Source organism: Halictus rubicundus, chromosome 1 (genome assembly GCF_050948215.1).
Source record: "Halictus rubicundus isolate RS-2024b chromosome 1, iyHalRubi1_principal, whole genome shotgun sequence".
Lineage (NCBI taxonomy): Eukaryota > Metazoa > Arthropoda > Insecta > Hymenoptera > Halictidae > Halictus > Halictus rubicundus.
The window spans coordinates 32,606,857-32,623,261 of NC_135149.1; the positions used below are offsets into that span (position 1 = coordinate 32,606,857).

General features: G+C 33.6%; 3 protein-coding genes across 6 annotated transcripts; 1 reads left to right on the plus strand and 2 right to left on the minus strand.

The window, feature by feature from the left end:
- Positions 1-553: 553 nt before the first annotated feature.
- LOC143361251 (uncharacterized) lies at positions 554-6,097 on the minus strand. 2 transcript variants are annotated; one of them, XM_076800513.1, is made up of 4 exons: positions 5,681-6,097; positions 4,578-4,668; positions 3,703-4,483; positions 554-3,116 (listed from the first exon to the last, which is right to left on the minus strand). In XM_076800513.1, the coding sequence occupies exons 2-4, from the start codon at positions 4,611-4,613 to the stop codon at positions 1,948-1,950; spliced, it is 1,986 nt and encodes a 661-aa protein (XP_076656628.1). In that variant the 5' UTR covers positions 4,614-4,668; positions 5,681-6,097; the 3' UTR covers positions 554-1,947. The 2 variants fall into 2 exon arrangements, with proteins under 2 accessions (XP_076656628.1, XP_076656620.1); XM_076800505.1 differs by having other exon boundaries at positions 5,759-6,096.
- Positions 6,098-7,707: 1,610 nt separating this feature from the next.
- On the plus strand, positions 7,708-10,035 carry LOC143362191 (aurora kinase C). 2 transcript variants are annotated; one of them, XM_076802183.1, is made up of 4 exons: positions 7,708-7,800; positions 8,152-8,736; positions 8,873-9,398; positions 9,477-10,035. In XM_076802183.1, the coding sequence occupies exons 2-4, from the start codon at positions 8,174-8,176 to the stop codon at positions 9,573-9,575; spliced, it is 1,188 nt and encodes a 395-aa protein (XP_076658298.1). In that variant the 5' UTR covers positions 7,708-7,800; positions 8,152-8,173; the 3' UTR covers positions 9,576-10,035. The 2 variants fall into 2 exon arrangements, with proteins under 2 accessions (XP_076658298.1, XP_076658368.1); XM_076802253.1 differs by lacking the exon at positions 7,708-7,800 and adding an exon at positions 7,879-7,953.
- Positions 10,036-10,571: 536 nt separating this feature from the next.
- Positions 10,572-15,410, minus strand: Smid (nuclear valosin-containing protein-like smid). 2 transcript variants are annotated; one of them, XM_076800484.1, is made up of 11 exons: positions 15,021-15,410; positions 14,387-14,608; positions 14,066-14,317; positions 13,660-13,980; positions 13,372-13,591; positions 12,991-13,273; positions 12,449-12,902; positions 12,179-12,346; positions 11,359-11,685; positions 11,052-11,276; positions 10,572-10,969 (listed from the first exon to the last, which is right to left on the minus strand). In XM_076800484.1, the coding sequence occupies exons 1-11, from the start codon at positions 15,195-15,197 to the stop codon at positions 10,844-10,846; spliced, it is 2,775 nt and encodes a 924-aa protein (XP_076656599.1). In that variant the 5' UTR covers positions 15,198-15,410; the 3' UTR covers positions 10,572-10,843. The 2 variants fall into 2 exon arrangements, with proteins under 2 accessions (XP_076656599.1, XP_076656606.1); XM_076800491.1 differs by having other exon boundaries at positions 14,387-14,556; positions 15,021-15,160.
- Between the last annotated feature and the right edge of the window lie 995 nt (positions 15,411-16,405).

Consider the following 16,405-nt stretch of genomic DNA (forward strand, 5'->3'; position numbering starts at 1 on the left):
CAAAGTAAATATATGGTAATTTTGAGATTTTTTCCGATTCTTTTTTTACGGTGACCTTCTATTTTATTTCCGTATAGTTATAGAGCATTTATTTATTTATTTATTTATTTATTTATTTAGATATTATATTTACGATGTACACAATGGAGAAAACCAAGTTTGAAAAAGAAAAAAATTTTTTAGATTATTCTTTGAGCCACTATCACAATCCTAGGGGGTGTCCCGAAAAATTTCAACGATTGAAAAATAAAGTTCACCCTACTGCACAATTGCTAACTTATCCGAAGGGAAGCCTATCCTGCGATACGAGGCTACCACTGTCAATAGAATGACCGAATCGTACCAAATACTAACTTGGGTAGGTAAGAGCGAAGAATCTTCTTCTGCCTAGGGCTGCTACCAAATTGTCTAAATGTCCGACCCTGCGGCAACCAGAAACCCAGTCATCCGTACCATTTAGGTGATCGTTATTCCATTCTGAGGATCATGCATAAGTACCATGCAGGAGTATCCTGGGGAACCAGGTAATAACCGGTGGAATAAAAAACATTAATCGAGATTAATATTTTTATTTTTGTGCCAATAAAGCTTTAAATATAAGTTTCTGTTACACTTCTCCTTCCGTGAAGTAGTCTATTTGTGCATACTTGGAAGAAATTTCCTTCTTTCTTTCACGACTTCAATAATTTTGGAATAATAAAAATATAATTTTCACATTTATAAAATGTATATATACTCGAATGTATGTATAATAAGGCACTATTGTACGCAAGATTATATATACACTTGTTAATATTACACTTGTGCATAAAATCATACTTTCTACAGTTATTCAATCTTAAGGGATTATTCTGGTTTCGAACTTTCAGAAAACCAATTTTTTGCATTTTCTTTAAGTAGGAATGGTCTTGAACATGCATAGAAAAAGATTTGTTTTAATTCCTAATATTATTTTAATTATAGGCGCTTAAAGGAAAAAGTTCTTAAAATTCGGGGAAAAAACAGTCTCTAAAACCAGAATACACCTTAAAAATAACATTTACATGGTATTTTTATAACTAGCACAGTAGAAATGTTATCTTTAGATAAAAGAGTTATCATTCTTATGGTAATTATACTACGTTTATATGTTATCGTTTTAGTAATTATCTCAATTCTTATTGTTAACGTTCTAACAATTGCATCTTTCAACATGTATAATCAGTCACATAATTGATGGCACATACTTTAAATCTTCAGTAAACGACTTCAGTTTTTCTGCCAAGCAAGAAGGACTAGATGACATGCGATGAAAATTTTTGAAAAATTCAAGGTTTAATGCCAGAAACTGAAGTCGTTCGATCCATTTATAAGTTAAAAGTTATTCTGGTTTATAGTTCGTGTTATCAATTATATGACTGTTTGTATACAGCTCTGTTCCGCTCTAAGACGATGATTTTTGTTTCGCAATAAGAAAATCGCTAGTCAAGCCGCATAAGTACCCTGATCGGAAGCTGTCGTGAGTCATCGACTTATAGCAGAACAAAACTGTATTTACATATGCTACGATTGTGTGCATAGACGGGTATGCATAGAATGTTTAGACGCCTGTATCATATGTCTTTTGTTAAAAACACTGATTTCTGGATCTATGCTCACGAAAATTGTCGTGTATTTCTTGTAGAGTTCTTTCTGAACACTTCTAAATCAATCTGATACGTTTTTGAAGATTAATTTTTGGAGATTAATTTTAGAGATAATATATATATATTTCTAATTAAATATATATAATTCTTTCTTGAAATCCTATAGGGTGGGTCAAAATTGGAGATTTACAATGGTCGGGTACTTAAGAGTCATTAAGATTGAATGTTACTCACAATATTTTCTCATCTATTAACTTTTTGTGGATATGCATAACATGTTACTCATTCTTGATGTCGTTATGTAGAATTTTAAGTCTGGATTCTATGCAGACCCAGAGAGATATCTTACAAAAGCAGGTATCATTGGTTGCACTGTATTATTTGCATGCTCAAACATACAATTTATAAATTCTTGTAATACATCTTGTGCGTCTGGATTGTTAATTAAAGTAGTTAAATCCAAACATTTTCGCTTCAAATTCTCTATCACATAACACCAAAGAAAATGAACTGCTTTTGCTAAACAGTCAGAAGCAGATCGACAATCTCTAACTAAAATAATAGCCAATTTAAATAGCACACGGAAAATATCTAGCGCATTTTTCATATGGTTCAATTCCATAAAAATGTTTTCGTAATCATCGATATCAAAAACAGGCGCAAATCTCCCACTGTTACTTGTATTAAAGTTCTCTAATAAATCCAATAACAAATTCCTTAAAGCACACATCATATAGGAGTCATTATCCTCGGAAGACCAAGTTCTTCTTCTACACTGGTCTGCTTTTAGTAATGTCAATGCGAATTTCATGGGATCTATCAATATCATATTATTAATTTTTATTACTCCACTTTCAAACGTTACAATGTTTCGATTCGGAACACTAATATTATTTTGAAGCCGCAGTTCGTACTTTCTATTAATGTATTGTATGACTTCAGCATTTTCATGCGCTTGCCCTATATTGTTTTCAGCAGCCGTGCGTCTAACACGATTAAATTGTTTTCTGAGACGTTTGGAACGTATAGTATTCCTATATTCGTCTAAAACTTTTCCTTGCGTTGATTCAATGAGATTCCCCGCTAATTGAAAATTTATGACAGAATTACCAAAGAATAGGATATGTGCGCCTAGGTTCAATAGAGATGCAGTACTAACTCGACCTTCATCTTGATATTCCTCATAAATACAGTATGCCTGATATCCTATACCAACTCCATTGATACCTAAACTCCCAATGAGCACAGAGTTGTAAGCAACTCTAGCGGCCGCACTCACAGTGCTGCCATCACGAACAACTTTTGTAAGAAGAACATTTCCTCCGCTCACTGCTAAACCAGCCACACCGCCAGTGATCGATAACCAGTCACAAAAAGCTCTTCTGTCTTCTAAGGGATTAATAGTTTCTTCGTGAACAGACCGATCTATCAGGTTCTGCGATGATCGCCCAAGACTCCACACACCAGTCACTCCAGAAGCTGCTGCTGCTCCTACAATCGTGTCAATATGTATTTATCTATAACGTAATATTTTTATTCTTATTCATTATATTTCCTATTAAGATTATTGTATTCATCTAAGATTTATTGGAGATGAGTAAAACAACAGCATAGCATAGGACACAAACATTTATATGCTGGATCTCGTTGATTACAGGTCTTCTATTATTAACCATAATAACTGTAATTTAATTATAATAACTGTTTTCACCCACATGATAATAACTACTTTAATGTATACTTTTATCATTTCTTATACTCAAAATATTAATAAAAATAAATCGTGTAAATTCTGAAAACACATAATTACAGCCAGTGCTTAAATATTGTAAAAATTAATTCTCACACTTTTCAATTTACAGTAATAAGGTTTAAACAGTAGAAAAATACCACAAATAAAATTACGTATTGCTTACAGCATTATAGAAGGTAAAAATTGAAAGGCAAAATGCTGTTGATTTTAGGCATAATACGAAGTACATGTGCGTTCTGGGAAATTCATAAATCACTTAAAAATGCTACGCCTAAGAGGCAAAAACTTGAAAATTAGATCAAGATTAAATTGAAAATTATTTACCTAGTACTACAGGAGCAGCAGGTGTAAATAAAGCTGCAACACCTAATCCCAATCCTATCGCTCCTGTTACGTTAGCTGCTATATCAATACCATGAAGAATAGCTTCCTTAGTTGCACACGCGGGAGAATCATCTACTTCCAACCATACCCTTGAAGAGTTTTCAGTAATTTCATATAACCTATTAGGTTGGTAAAATCCATCTTTTGGGAGAACCATTCTACATTTTGGTAGTGTATTCGATGTTTTATAGTCACTCCAAGTTTTATATACTCTGCCACCTATATCAATATACCATGTTTCATATGAAATTGGTTCCGCTTTACTTGTAGAGGCAGAAGTTTCAGAAGTACCACTTTTTAATCTTCTTATTTTAAAAACAGGTGTCGGCCTTGCATATAGTTCCTCTTTTTTTAGTGATTTACTTTTTATGGGAAGCATTATATTAAAGATGATTCCATAGTAAATAAATTCTTTTTCGATAGATCCATCTCCGAAATTACGTATTTGATCAAATATTTTATCTATTACTGCTTGCGCGTCAGGTTTATAACATACCGCATCAGTCACATTACGACCACCATCATTAACAGTCTCATTATTATATAGCACAACTTGCTTTTCAGATTCGTCAGAAGTTGTAGACTGTTTTGGAGGACCATATATAGAAAATCCAATATTCTGCTTCAAATATTTGTATTCATCCTTATGATATTTTGTCCAGTCTGGTAAAAGTTCATAATACTCTTGATGCTGGTACTCAGCAACCTTCCATATATTATCCTGCACAAAAATGAAAGCAAAAATTAGTGAAACAATTGGATTATCAAAACTACACAAACTTAAATATTATATTAATATTATAATTAATATTTACCCAGTCTTCGTCTGTAGCAAGTTGAGCATTATCCATTTTATGTATAGATGCAAATAATTCATTTACATCTAAATACAAAGTTTTTTTAAGCCTGGAAAGATTATTTATTTTAAATATATTTATTGGCTAACATACATTATATACATATATTATATTTAGAATATTACATTCGAGGTATAACTGTAAGAAGTGCTCCTACACAAATTGTTTGCTACAAAGGGATATGTTATGTAATATGTACATATGAAGTACTGGAGGTTATTTGGAAGCCAAAATAATTTTGATAATTATTTACAAAGTGGTTCTGTTCTCCAATTTTGATGAAATTTAAATGCTATGTGGCTAAACATTTTGAACAACTTTTTCCTATACATATAGTAGGCTTAATGAATAAAGAATGGTGTTACAAGTCACATTGGTGAATTCGTCTCGACAGCCTAACAAAATTTTGTTAACCATAGAAGGTTAATTAATTATTTGGAAGTAATCTGTTAATAAATCTAAAGTTGCAGTCGTATTCTTTAACACTTTGACTGCCAAACTAAAAACCTCAAAAATTCCATAAAATCGAAGTAAGTTATTTAATGAAATAAGAATTGAAAAAAATTAAATGTATGGTATTGAGTAGTCCTCCAACTTTCTTGCATTTTACAGATACTAATAAAATTTGTTACGGTGAATATATTAACGTAAAAATTCATTTTATAACCTGGACAAATAATTCCGTCACAGTTAGATAGCTTAATAGATTTATTACTCTGAGTGTATCTGTGCATCTGTAACGCTTCGAGTTTACACATAATGTATAATCAACTTTAAATCTATGTAAAATTAAAACCAAAAAAAAAAATACTATATACAAAATCAGTTGTTCCAAAGCATGATTCGGACCAGCACAGTACTTACTCATACTACAACCGGGTTAATATGTAATTACTGTAGACTGCGGGTCTTTATGCAAAATAAAATTGTTAAGCATTAATTTCAGGCTACAAAAGCTGAATACAAATTCACTTTCCCCGTTAATGTTCTAACATGTTGAAAATAGTATATCAACATTCTTGAATTCTTTTGATCTCTTTACCGTTTTAAATTGCACTTACTCGTTTTTCTCATGAATGCATAAAATCTGCTGTCTAGAAATTACTTAATTTTATCTACGTTGTATTTTAATAACTCACTTAATTTACGATGTTCCCCGTTCAAACGCACAACTGACAATAAGTATAACTTCGCTACGGGATCCGTATATACTTACGTGCATATGTGTATTTAAACTGGGGATGCCCGTTATTGGAAGTATATGTGTCAGAGAGTCTATACATTATATAAGATTACATTTACCAATTTGAAAACTAAAAACTCACCAAACAGCATGCAATCCAAACAACAAAACTTCGGAATAAAGTGAATGTAAAGTACGTTAAATTGAATAACATTGTTCTCATCACATGAAGAGAGTCAATCATAAGTTCTTCATATGTTGGCATAGCAAAGTAAATGATTTACTGATCACGTAATGCATTTTTAAATATGTATTGTCCATACAAGTATTATTCGCTCGGCGAGAGTTGGCACGAGAAACTCGTAGGTACCACGTGGTGCTCCCACTACGCGCTACACGTCTTCCGCGATTGGCCGAATCGCTCAACGAAGACAGCAAACGAGCGTATTGAGTGTGACTGCAACAGAGCGATGTCGCGTGGCGACGCAACGCTGAGCTCAGAACATTGGCGTAACTCTATTGTGCGTGCACGGAAAACAGGTCCATGGAAACCTGTGCCAACTCTCGCCGAGCGTACAATAACAGTTCTTGGAACTTTTAAGCCATTTTAATCAGTGGTAACAGCTGGTTTTAGATACGAACTCTCTGGTACGAAACTTAAAAAGTAGGCTTACCAACTGTCGAACATAATACAACTATCAAAGAGGAGATGAGAGTACTCACGCCCGGGATTTTAGTGTCCCCGGTATACTGCTGCCCCCTAGTCTAATTTTTAGCCTGGACCAGAACCTGCATCATCTTACCTGCATCATTAGCACGGATTCCAAATAATGCCAGAGTAGATGCTGCTTCTATGTTAAAAGAGGCTCTTCTATGTAGGCTCTGAACAGCCTAAAAGATGATGCAGGTTGTAATACAGGCTAAAAAGATGATGCAGGTTCTGGTCCAGGATAAAAAGTTGCTGGAGGTTCTGGTCCAGGCTAAAAAGATAATGCAGGCTTTGTTCCAGGTTAAAAAGTGATGTAGAAAAGTGGGAACACTAAAACTCCGAGCGTGAGCACTCTCATGTCCTCTCTGTCCTTACCATTTCTGTGTCACATTCTACCGTATTGGTCGGAAATAATATTGTGGAACTATATAATATCACAGACGAAATGTAGGAGTATGCCAGTCACCTTATGCCATTTCGTGTCGCACGATATGAAATAGCGACTCAGAGAGGATATTTTTTGCTTAAAATTGGCACTTTTCCGATCAGAGGTCCCTGGTTCCTCCAGGTCGCTCCGAGTACCCGAGGTACCCGAAGCGCCTATAGGTCGTTGCGTCCATATTTCAATAGCTCGATTTATAGTTCGATTTCGGTTCTTTTTCTGGCTCTTGTCGAATTCTTCATTTTTCCCTTGTTGAATTCTTGAAATTTCTCTAGTTGGTTTAGGCCGCACTCTCTTGAACGAGTATTACGTTTGCTCTCGTTGACGGGTTAGATTCGCACCCGTGTGCGAGCATGTGCGAGGTCGCATCTTTATCATTTAGTATAGGTATATATATAGTATCGTATAAATACCGTTCGTCAAAGTAGAGGGCGCAAGAAATCTAGTTGTTGTTAACGATGTCGGTATTTCAGATCATGCAAAAATCATGGCGTTGTTGTGCCTAACTTTCATTATATTAGGTATTTTAATGTTAACTTACAGTAAATGACACTGCTTTTCTAAATGAAATATTCAAGTCAAATGTAATAATGGAAAATTTCCCATATAGTGAATAATCTTGTAATTTTGACGCCAGGGTTGCCAACTCTTTCTCGTAACCTTCTGTAACCAATCACAACAATTTTTGTATTGGGCAGATAGAGCTCAGGCTCTCCAACGCCATCTTTGTATGATATATATAAAGGGAAGAATAAACCAATCACAACAAAGCGTCAAAATTCGTTATTTTGAAATGAAACAGCAGTGAAAACATTTCCATTTTCGACAGAAACCTTCTACTGTCGACGTGAGTAGATATTTGAAAATATGTCTACTATATTTTTATATATGTATATATATTTAATTTAACTGATATATTTAATAGATGCTAGTTTTGTCGTCTTCTTATGCAAGAAAGTTACCTAAATAAGAAATTTTTCAAATTTATGACTTGAAAGACGTAATTTTTTCTACTATTCTTTTATAAATGTTTTTACACTATGACATTTCATGTAGAAATTGTATACTTAACGAAGCAATCGATGATTTTATAATATTAATTTGTATAACGTGAAATATTTAATTTCTTCAATTTTTTACCATCAAATTTTCAATCAATTTCTGTGTACATATTAATTGAAATTATTTTCCATTTTAGACAGTACATTGTACGTTCAGCGATGCTTAAGGACGAAAGAACAAATTCTCAATCGCAACGTGTGATTTCACAAGTGCATAACAATTTTAAGCAATTACGAATATCTAAGTCATTGTCTGTTTTAAGTGAAACTTCAGTACATAATTCAACGAATATAACTACTACCACAGACGAGTGTAATACTTATTTAACAGATAATAAGGAGAAGGAAGAAAAGATAAATAAATCTAGAGAATTGATGCCACCGCCAAAATTACCTTTGGCTTCGAAGACGCTTGTACCCCTACAGGATAACAGTGATGAAGAGAATGACAAAGAAATCAGAAATGTCGGTGACTTGGACCCACAGAGAAAAGAAAACCAATGCAGTACAAAGAATAAATATCAAAATGACAAGAAGTGGGTTTTAACAGATTTTGATATTGGACGTCCATTAGGAAAAGGAAAGTTTGGTAATGTTTATTTAGCTAGAGAAAAGAAATCCAAATTTATTATTGCTATGAAAGTACTGTTTAAAGGACAAATACAAAAAGCTGATGTAGAACATCAAGTTAGACGAGAAATAGAAATTCAGACGCATCTAAGGTAAGAAAATATTAAATACTGTAACAAATTCCAAATTTGCTTTCGCTTTTTATTTTAAAGAATTTTTTAGAGATATTTTTAAAGAACAGTAATAAATTACCTTGAAATATTAATAAGTATTTATTTTTCGATATAGACATCCAAATATATTGAAAATGTATGGCTACTTTCATGATGATAAGAGGATCTACTTAATTTTGGAATATGCTCCAAATGGAGAGTTATTTAAAGAATTAAATTCTCAACCACAGAAGCGTTTTGATGAAGTTAGAACAGCTACATATGTATCTCAGTTAGCAGATGCCCTCAAATACTGTCATAGCAAGAAAGTCATACACCGTGATATTAAACCTGAAAACCTGTTACTTGGAATGAAGGGTGAATTAAAAATGGCAGACTTTGGATGGTCCGTTCATGCTCCTTCTTCTAGAAGAAACACATTATGTGGGACTTTAGATTATTTGCCACCTGAAATGGTTGTTGGGAAAACACACGATCATACTGTAGATTTATGGGGTCTTGGTGTTTTATGTTATGAATGTTTAGTTGGTACACCACCATTTTTAGCTAAAACTTACGACGAAACATATGTGAAAATCAAGAAAGCGCAATATAAATTTCCAGTTTATGTTAGCGAAGGTGCAAGAAATTTAATATCCAAGGTGAGGCGTTCATTCGCATTAGGAACTGTAAAATCTTTTTTATGCTTATTTATTATGTTCAATGTTTTCTTGTTTCAGTTATTAGTTGTTGATCCAGATCAAAGGTTGCCTTTAGAAGATGTTTTGAAACATCCTTGGATTGTAGAAAATCGAACAACAGAACCACATGTTCAGTAATGAATAGATTGGTTTTAAAACATACTCCACGCATATACTATACTTTTATACTCCACGCATATGAAAGTAGTATGCAGTGGAAGTTTAACAATAATATAACTGCAATTATTATGAAATAACTCTCCCTCGTATACGCATTTTACAAATTGAGATAAGCGTTCATTGCATATTTTGAAATAGAATTTTATATATAATACATATATGTACGGTGCATTTCGTGGGTCATGTATTTTATACTGTTAATTTTATTCATTGGGACAATTACTTTTCAGAATGAACGTTTAATGTTATTAATTCTTGAAGTTTCTTACTTTACGTACATAGGTTTCTTGAAATCCAATGCTAAACTGAAGATCTGTTTTATTTGTATTAGACTGAAATTTTACTGATAGGGGTACACGCATCTATATTTTAATAATAAGACATAACTGTTAAAATAAAAACGCAATGCAAAATCAAACCGTGTGTACATTCAATTTGCTTAATAATAAGATTACGAAAATCATATGACATGCAATCGGGGACAATATTAAGTGGACACCCTTTAAAAACTGAATAATAAATTTTTCAAAACTGGACGAAACAACTTTAGTCATGAGTATTTTTGAGATTTTAGAGGGATTAGTGTACTAGGTAATTTATAGAAAATTTTTTAAAAATTGTTATTGCTCGAAATTTGGAAGAAAAAGTGAAGGTCACGATTTTTAACTTTTTTATCTGAGCCTATAATGAAAATTTGTAATATGCATTTCGTACATCTAAATGAGTTGTATGCACGTACAAAATTTCCTCGAAATCAGTCGACTCTAATCGATTTAATTAATTTAATTGTCTCCCCGACTATATATACTATAAAGAAAACAATATTATATTACGTATTATCAATCATTTCAGTTCTTTCTTTCTTTTTTTATTAAAATACGCAAATCGATCAGATTTAGTTTTTAAAATGGATATTCAGATAATGTTTATTGTCGGTAAAATAAACCATGTATGTTGTATATAATTTCATTTATTTATGAAAAAAGAACCATGACAACTTCCGCATCGCATATGTCTAGTGTTTAAAAAATAAAGAAAAATATAAATGTAATTATTATTTTCAAATGATCAACTAAGTCTTAATATTGCAACTACATCTGCACTTAGTCAACTGCTTCGACTATAAAAATAAGGTCAAAGTGTGTACACTTTTTATTTCATTGTTGTTAATCTGAAAGAGTATTTTAAAATGGAAGATTGTTACATACATGTGTAATATTTTTATTTCACGTTTCCATAGGTTCCATAACTACATCTACTATAGCTGCGTCTGTTGGAGTGTCCATCGGAGAGTCGTCCGATTTCTTTTTAATCGAATATAGCTTCTTTAGCTTTTCATAATGTTTTATGTCCTAAAACGTATCATTTGTTAACCTAATATCATGTTAGAAACAAAGGTGTGTTTGTAGTTCATATAATGTTGAAAATATATACCTTCTCTTGTACAGATGGTCTTATTTTATCAAATGCTGATAAAATATGTCGCATAGAGATTTCCGGCTGACCTGTATAATGTATGTCCATTAATTCTCTCAATGCTTCTACACCAGCTTCTCGGATTAAGGCTGCCAAATCTGCTCCAGTATAACCGTCACACTTGGCATTATACCCGATTTGTTCGAGGTTCACATCCGCAGCTAGTTTTGGTTTAGATGCATTCTGTATAGATCAATTATTTACAATAAATATCACCTTGAAAACATTAGTCTATACACTTATCTACGATCAATATATAGAATACCTTTGTCAGTGCTCTTAAAATATCAATACGATCTGCTGCTGTAGGCAGGTCCACGTACAAAATTTTATCTAATCTTCCTGGTCTCAAAACTGCTGGATCAATAATGTCAGGTCTATTACTCGCAGCCATTAAAAATACTCCTTGACGCTCTTCTACTCCATCCATTTCTGTAAGCATCTGATTAACTACACGTGAAGTAGCAGAATTATCGCCGTCCGATCGCCTTGGACACAGAGCATCCAGCTCGTCGAAAAATATAACACACGGTGCGGAATTCCTTGCTCTCATAAAACATTGTCGAACTGCTTTCTCACTTTCGCCAACGTACTAAAAGAAAGCCAAAATACATTGATATAAAAACTGAATCATTTTAATCCTGTACAAATTACCTGTAACCTGTCTGATGATTTTTTATATTTTTATAACAGTTTACAAATAACTTAAGGTGACAGTGTTATTCTCGTCAATTCAAAACTATAAGGCAAAAAAATAAAAGAAAAAAGATTTCTTTGGTTTCTTTGCTACTTACATGACCTCAAATGTGACTATGTACTAATAACTATATATGGTGACCGGATTCGTCCTGTTATACGCTTTCATGCGATACAACCTGATATGTAAGCGTCCCATTTAAAAGATTCAAGATTACCTTAATTTTTCAAAAAATAGTGCGAACACAAACAATTTTTCCTTTTACGAAATGATTTTCATAATTTTACCTTTACTTATCATTTACGAAAACAACACTAGTTAGTAAATATCCAATGACACAATATGTATTTTGCTACAAGGTATACGTTCAAACAATTGAAAAATTTACCATGTTCAGAAGTTCTGGCCCCTTAACAGATATAAAGTTGATGCCAGCTTCATTTGCAATCGCTTTAGCCAATAATGTTTTACCGCATCCAGGTGGGCCACATAATAATACTCCGGTAGGTGTTGTTAATCCTAAGGCTGTAAAATGTTCGGAATGTCGAACTGGACCCTATAATGTTAAATTGAACAGAAAAAAAAGACAACTCAAAAAAACATACTTGATCAGTTTAAACAAACAGGGAACTTTTAAGGAGGTGTTATATGCTTTTACCAGTATAGCCATCTGTAATTCTTCTCTTATATCTCTCAAGGAACCAACATCATCCCACGTAACATCAGGTACAGTTGCAAAGCCTTCTCTCTTGGCTGATGGCTGAATAACGCGAAGAGCAGTTTCAAAATCACTGTGATCGATACATAAATTCCTTAATCGTTCTGAAGAAAGTGGTGGATCATTACGTAACCAAGTAAGTAATGCCGCCAAATCTGGAGATTTTGAATTTTCTGGTATCACGTCCATTTCGATTAGCGCTTGAGGGCTTGCAGAATTGATTGTTTTGTTCAATTTAACTGTGTTGTCTTGATTTGAAGGAGGTGATTCGGTAGTTGCTTCTTCGTCTAAATTACCAGTATTTTCAAAATTTTCCTTTTCAGCGTCTGGTTCGACTTCTCTTGTTTCCGATGATTTATTATCTGTTTCAGATCTGTTTACATTTTCAAGTACCCTAGTGGAAACAAAATAAGTGATACAATTCGCTGTCCATAATATAGTACATTGGCTTTTATGTAGACAGAAAACATTAAATAAGTTACCTATCCACAGCCGCCATAGCAGCTTCTCTAATTAGTGCAACTAAATCGGCTCCAACAAAACCAGGCGTTAGTGAAGCTATTGTAGATAAACTAACATTGGAAGCAAGTGCAACTTTCTCTGTATGTACAGTTAGGATGTTTGTCCTCGCATCTCTATCCGGTATTCCAAGACACACTTCATGATCGAAACGGCCGGCTCTTCTTAATGCTGGATCCAATGAATCGGGGCGATTTGTAGCTCCAAGTACCAACACCCCAGTACCATTTTCTTTTAAACTCAATTCTGCATGATAAAACGTCATTCTTCGTTTAAAAATGAAATTGGAGGTGGATTGGTCGATATAATATAATAAATGCGATTTAGTAATAAGAATAATTTACCATCTAAACATGATAATAACTGGGCGACAATTCTTCTCTCCATTTCTCTCTGGGCAGTCGCTCTATGGGGTGCAACAGCATCAATTTCATCTAAGAAAATCACACACGGTGAAATCGCTAACGCTTGTTCAAATAAATCTCTAATTCGTGCTTCGCTTTCCCCTGATACTCCAGCCACAAGTTCAGGTGCTGCAACTTTCAGCAATGGTATCCCCAGTTCCTGCATTTAAGATAAAAGATTAATAATGAGATAGAAACAATTATAATGATTTATAATTGCATTCTTACTCCTGCAATAGCGTATGCCAGTAATGTCTTGCCACACCCAGGTGGACCATGAAGCAAAAATCCTCTTGGTGGTGATATACCAAGTTGTTTAAAGATTTCCGGATGTTTCATATGAGCAAGTAGCTTGCATACAGTTTTTAGAACTTTGTCACAACCTCCTATGTCGGTGAACGTAACTTTAGGTTCTGAGACAGGGATCCCTTTGGCTTTCTTCATGAATGTAAATTGATTGTTATCGGTCTCTTTATCACGTTGCCTTTTTCTGTTAAACGGTTCAATTGGTGTACCACTTGCTGCAATTTGTCGTGCTTCTTTTGTAGGCTATAAATAAAACATTACATAATGTAATAATTTCATACACAATATAAAGATTTTTACAACTAAATTAATGAAAGCGATATTTTACTGCTTTTCTCTGTTCGATGTCCTTAGACGGTATAGGTTTTTCTACATGCGAAGATGAATTTGGCTTGATCTGTCGATTCATCAGTTTGGTTTCATCGGTCTTATTATAAGTGTTTGAGTCCGCTTTACTCGCATCGTCGTCGCTACTGATATCTATTAATTCTTTGTCACTAGAATTTCCATTTTGTTTGTTCTGCGACTTTTTATATACTTTCAACAACATATCGTCCAACATAGTATTTTGAGGATCTGACTAAAACCAATATATTTTTGTTTAGATGTGCTACTAAAAATAGTATTTATATAACATATATGCTAATACTTCTAAATCCACTTCCTCTTCGTCATCCTCGTCTTCATAAGCAGGCCAATCGCAAGGACAATGTTTTTTTGCAAACATCTCTGTGAGTTCGTCGTATGCTTTACGTACCAAAGCTCTAAACGGGCCTCGTTTCTTTATACGATAATCACGATATTTCTTTTGCAATGTATCTGCCATTTCATGAACATCAATGTAAACTTTGTTTTCATTCTCATGCATATACTAAAAATTAAACGGTATATATACAATATGTTTAAAATACAAAATATGAAAAAATTTTATTAAAAAAACAAAATTAAAACAAATAAATAAATTTATTTTTGTTTAATTCTACATTTTTGCAATTACATAATAAATTATAGTTGAATGTTTTATAAACAAATTTGATTCATTATATTTCAAATAGTATTATTTATATACAATCTGCGAGTGAGGTGTAAAAAATTAATAAATAACTTATTTATGCATAGACTTAAACATTTCAAATAATAAATAATTTGTAAAATTCTTTTGTTATGTATTTTAAATGTTGGTAGATAAATTTACCGCGCAAAGTGCGCATTACAAATGTGTCAGCTTTATGTATCTACATAGTTAAGTAAAGGAACTTTAAAAAAAGAAATCAGCGAATTACCGTTTGCACACGAGAAATTAATAACTGATCCCGAACGTCTCTATGAGAAAGATCAACTTTGAGTTTATTATTCGCAGCTTTCGATTTTGAATCTCCGCTGGATCCTTGTAACGGAATGATATCAATCGACGCATTCAATTTTCCAACCTTCTGCATTTTCTTACTGTCAGGAGTCATGAACGGTTTTATAGGAATCAAATGATCATCAAATCTTTATGCTTGCCTCCTTCCAGTTTTTGACACGTGGTATCATGTAATTATTATTAACAATATTCATTCACCACTTCGTTTCTTAAACTGTAATACGGAAAAGTAAGGTATATCACAAGAGAAAGAATAAATCCGAAACGGGTTATGTTGGAAGCCTAGAAGCAATGAAAACGTATACATAGATTGGCGCACGAGTAGAAATTGTTTCGTGTTTCACAATTGCACCGTTACAAAATCACATATGTATACCAGAGACAGAGAGGAAATGAGAGTGCTTACGCCCGAGATTTCAGTGTCCCCGGTATAGTGCTGCCCTCTAGTCTAATTTTTAGCCTGGACCAGAACCTGCATCATTAGCAGCGGATTCCAAATAATGACAGAGTGGATGCTACTTCTATGTTAAAAGAGGCTTTTCTATGTAGGCTCTGATCCATCCTAAAAGATGATACATGTTCTAATACATGCTAAAAAGATGATGCAGGTTCTGGTCCAGGCTAAAAAGTTGATGCAGATTCTGGTTCAGGCTAAAAAGACGATACAGGTTCTGGTCCAGGCTAAAAATTAGACTAGGGGACAGCACTATACCAGGGACACTAAAATCCCGGGCGTGAGAACTCTCATTTTCTCTCAGTTCGTACATATATTTGTTAAACACCAATTTTGATTATATTAAGTTTTAAATTTTGCTACGTTTTCAATTTTTCATCTGCAATCTCTTCTTTCTTTTTTATTCAATGATCCACAGGAAGGGAGAAAAATATCAACTTAAAGAAGTATAGCAGATTTATAGGTAGATCAGTGAATATCACCTAATTCGAAGATAAGGAAACCAAAAGTTTCAACCAGAGTTTCGTCTCTGGTGTACTCTATGTTGTCATGTATGTGTGTATGTATGTATATTGCAATATATTGCTATTGTAGCTGTTGTTAGTAGTGTTAGCCAGTGTCGCCACACTGGGGAAATTGAGGGGAATACAGAGTTACCCTCTCTTTGTCATTAGGAGATTAGTCACGTGACATTGTGACATACGCACGACAAAGACGAAACGCGTCACGTGACCGGGCCGTGGCGGTAGCGTGGGGGAATAACGTTGTACAAGCTTTATACAGAGAGGATATCCTCTCTGCTTTATGCTATAAGGTGCTATAACATGCTATAAGGAGAAGGGTAGAGT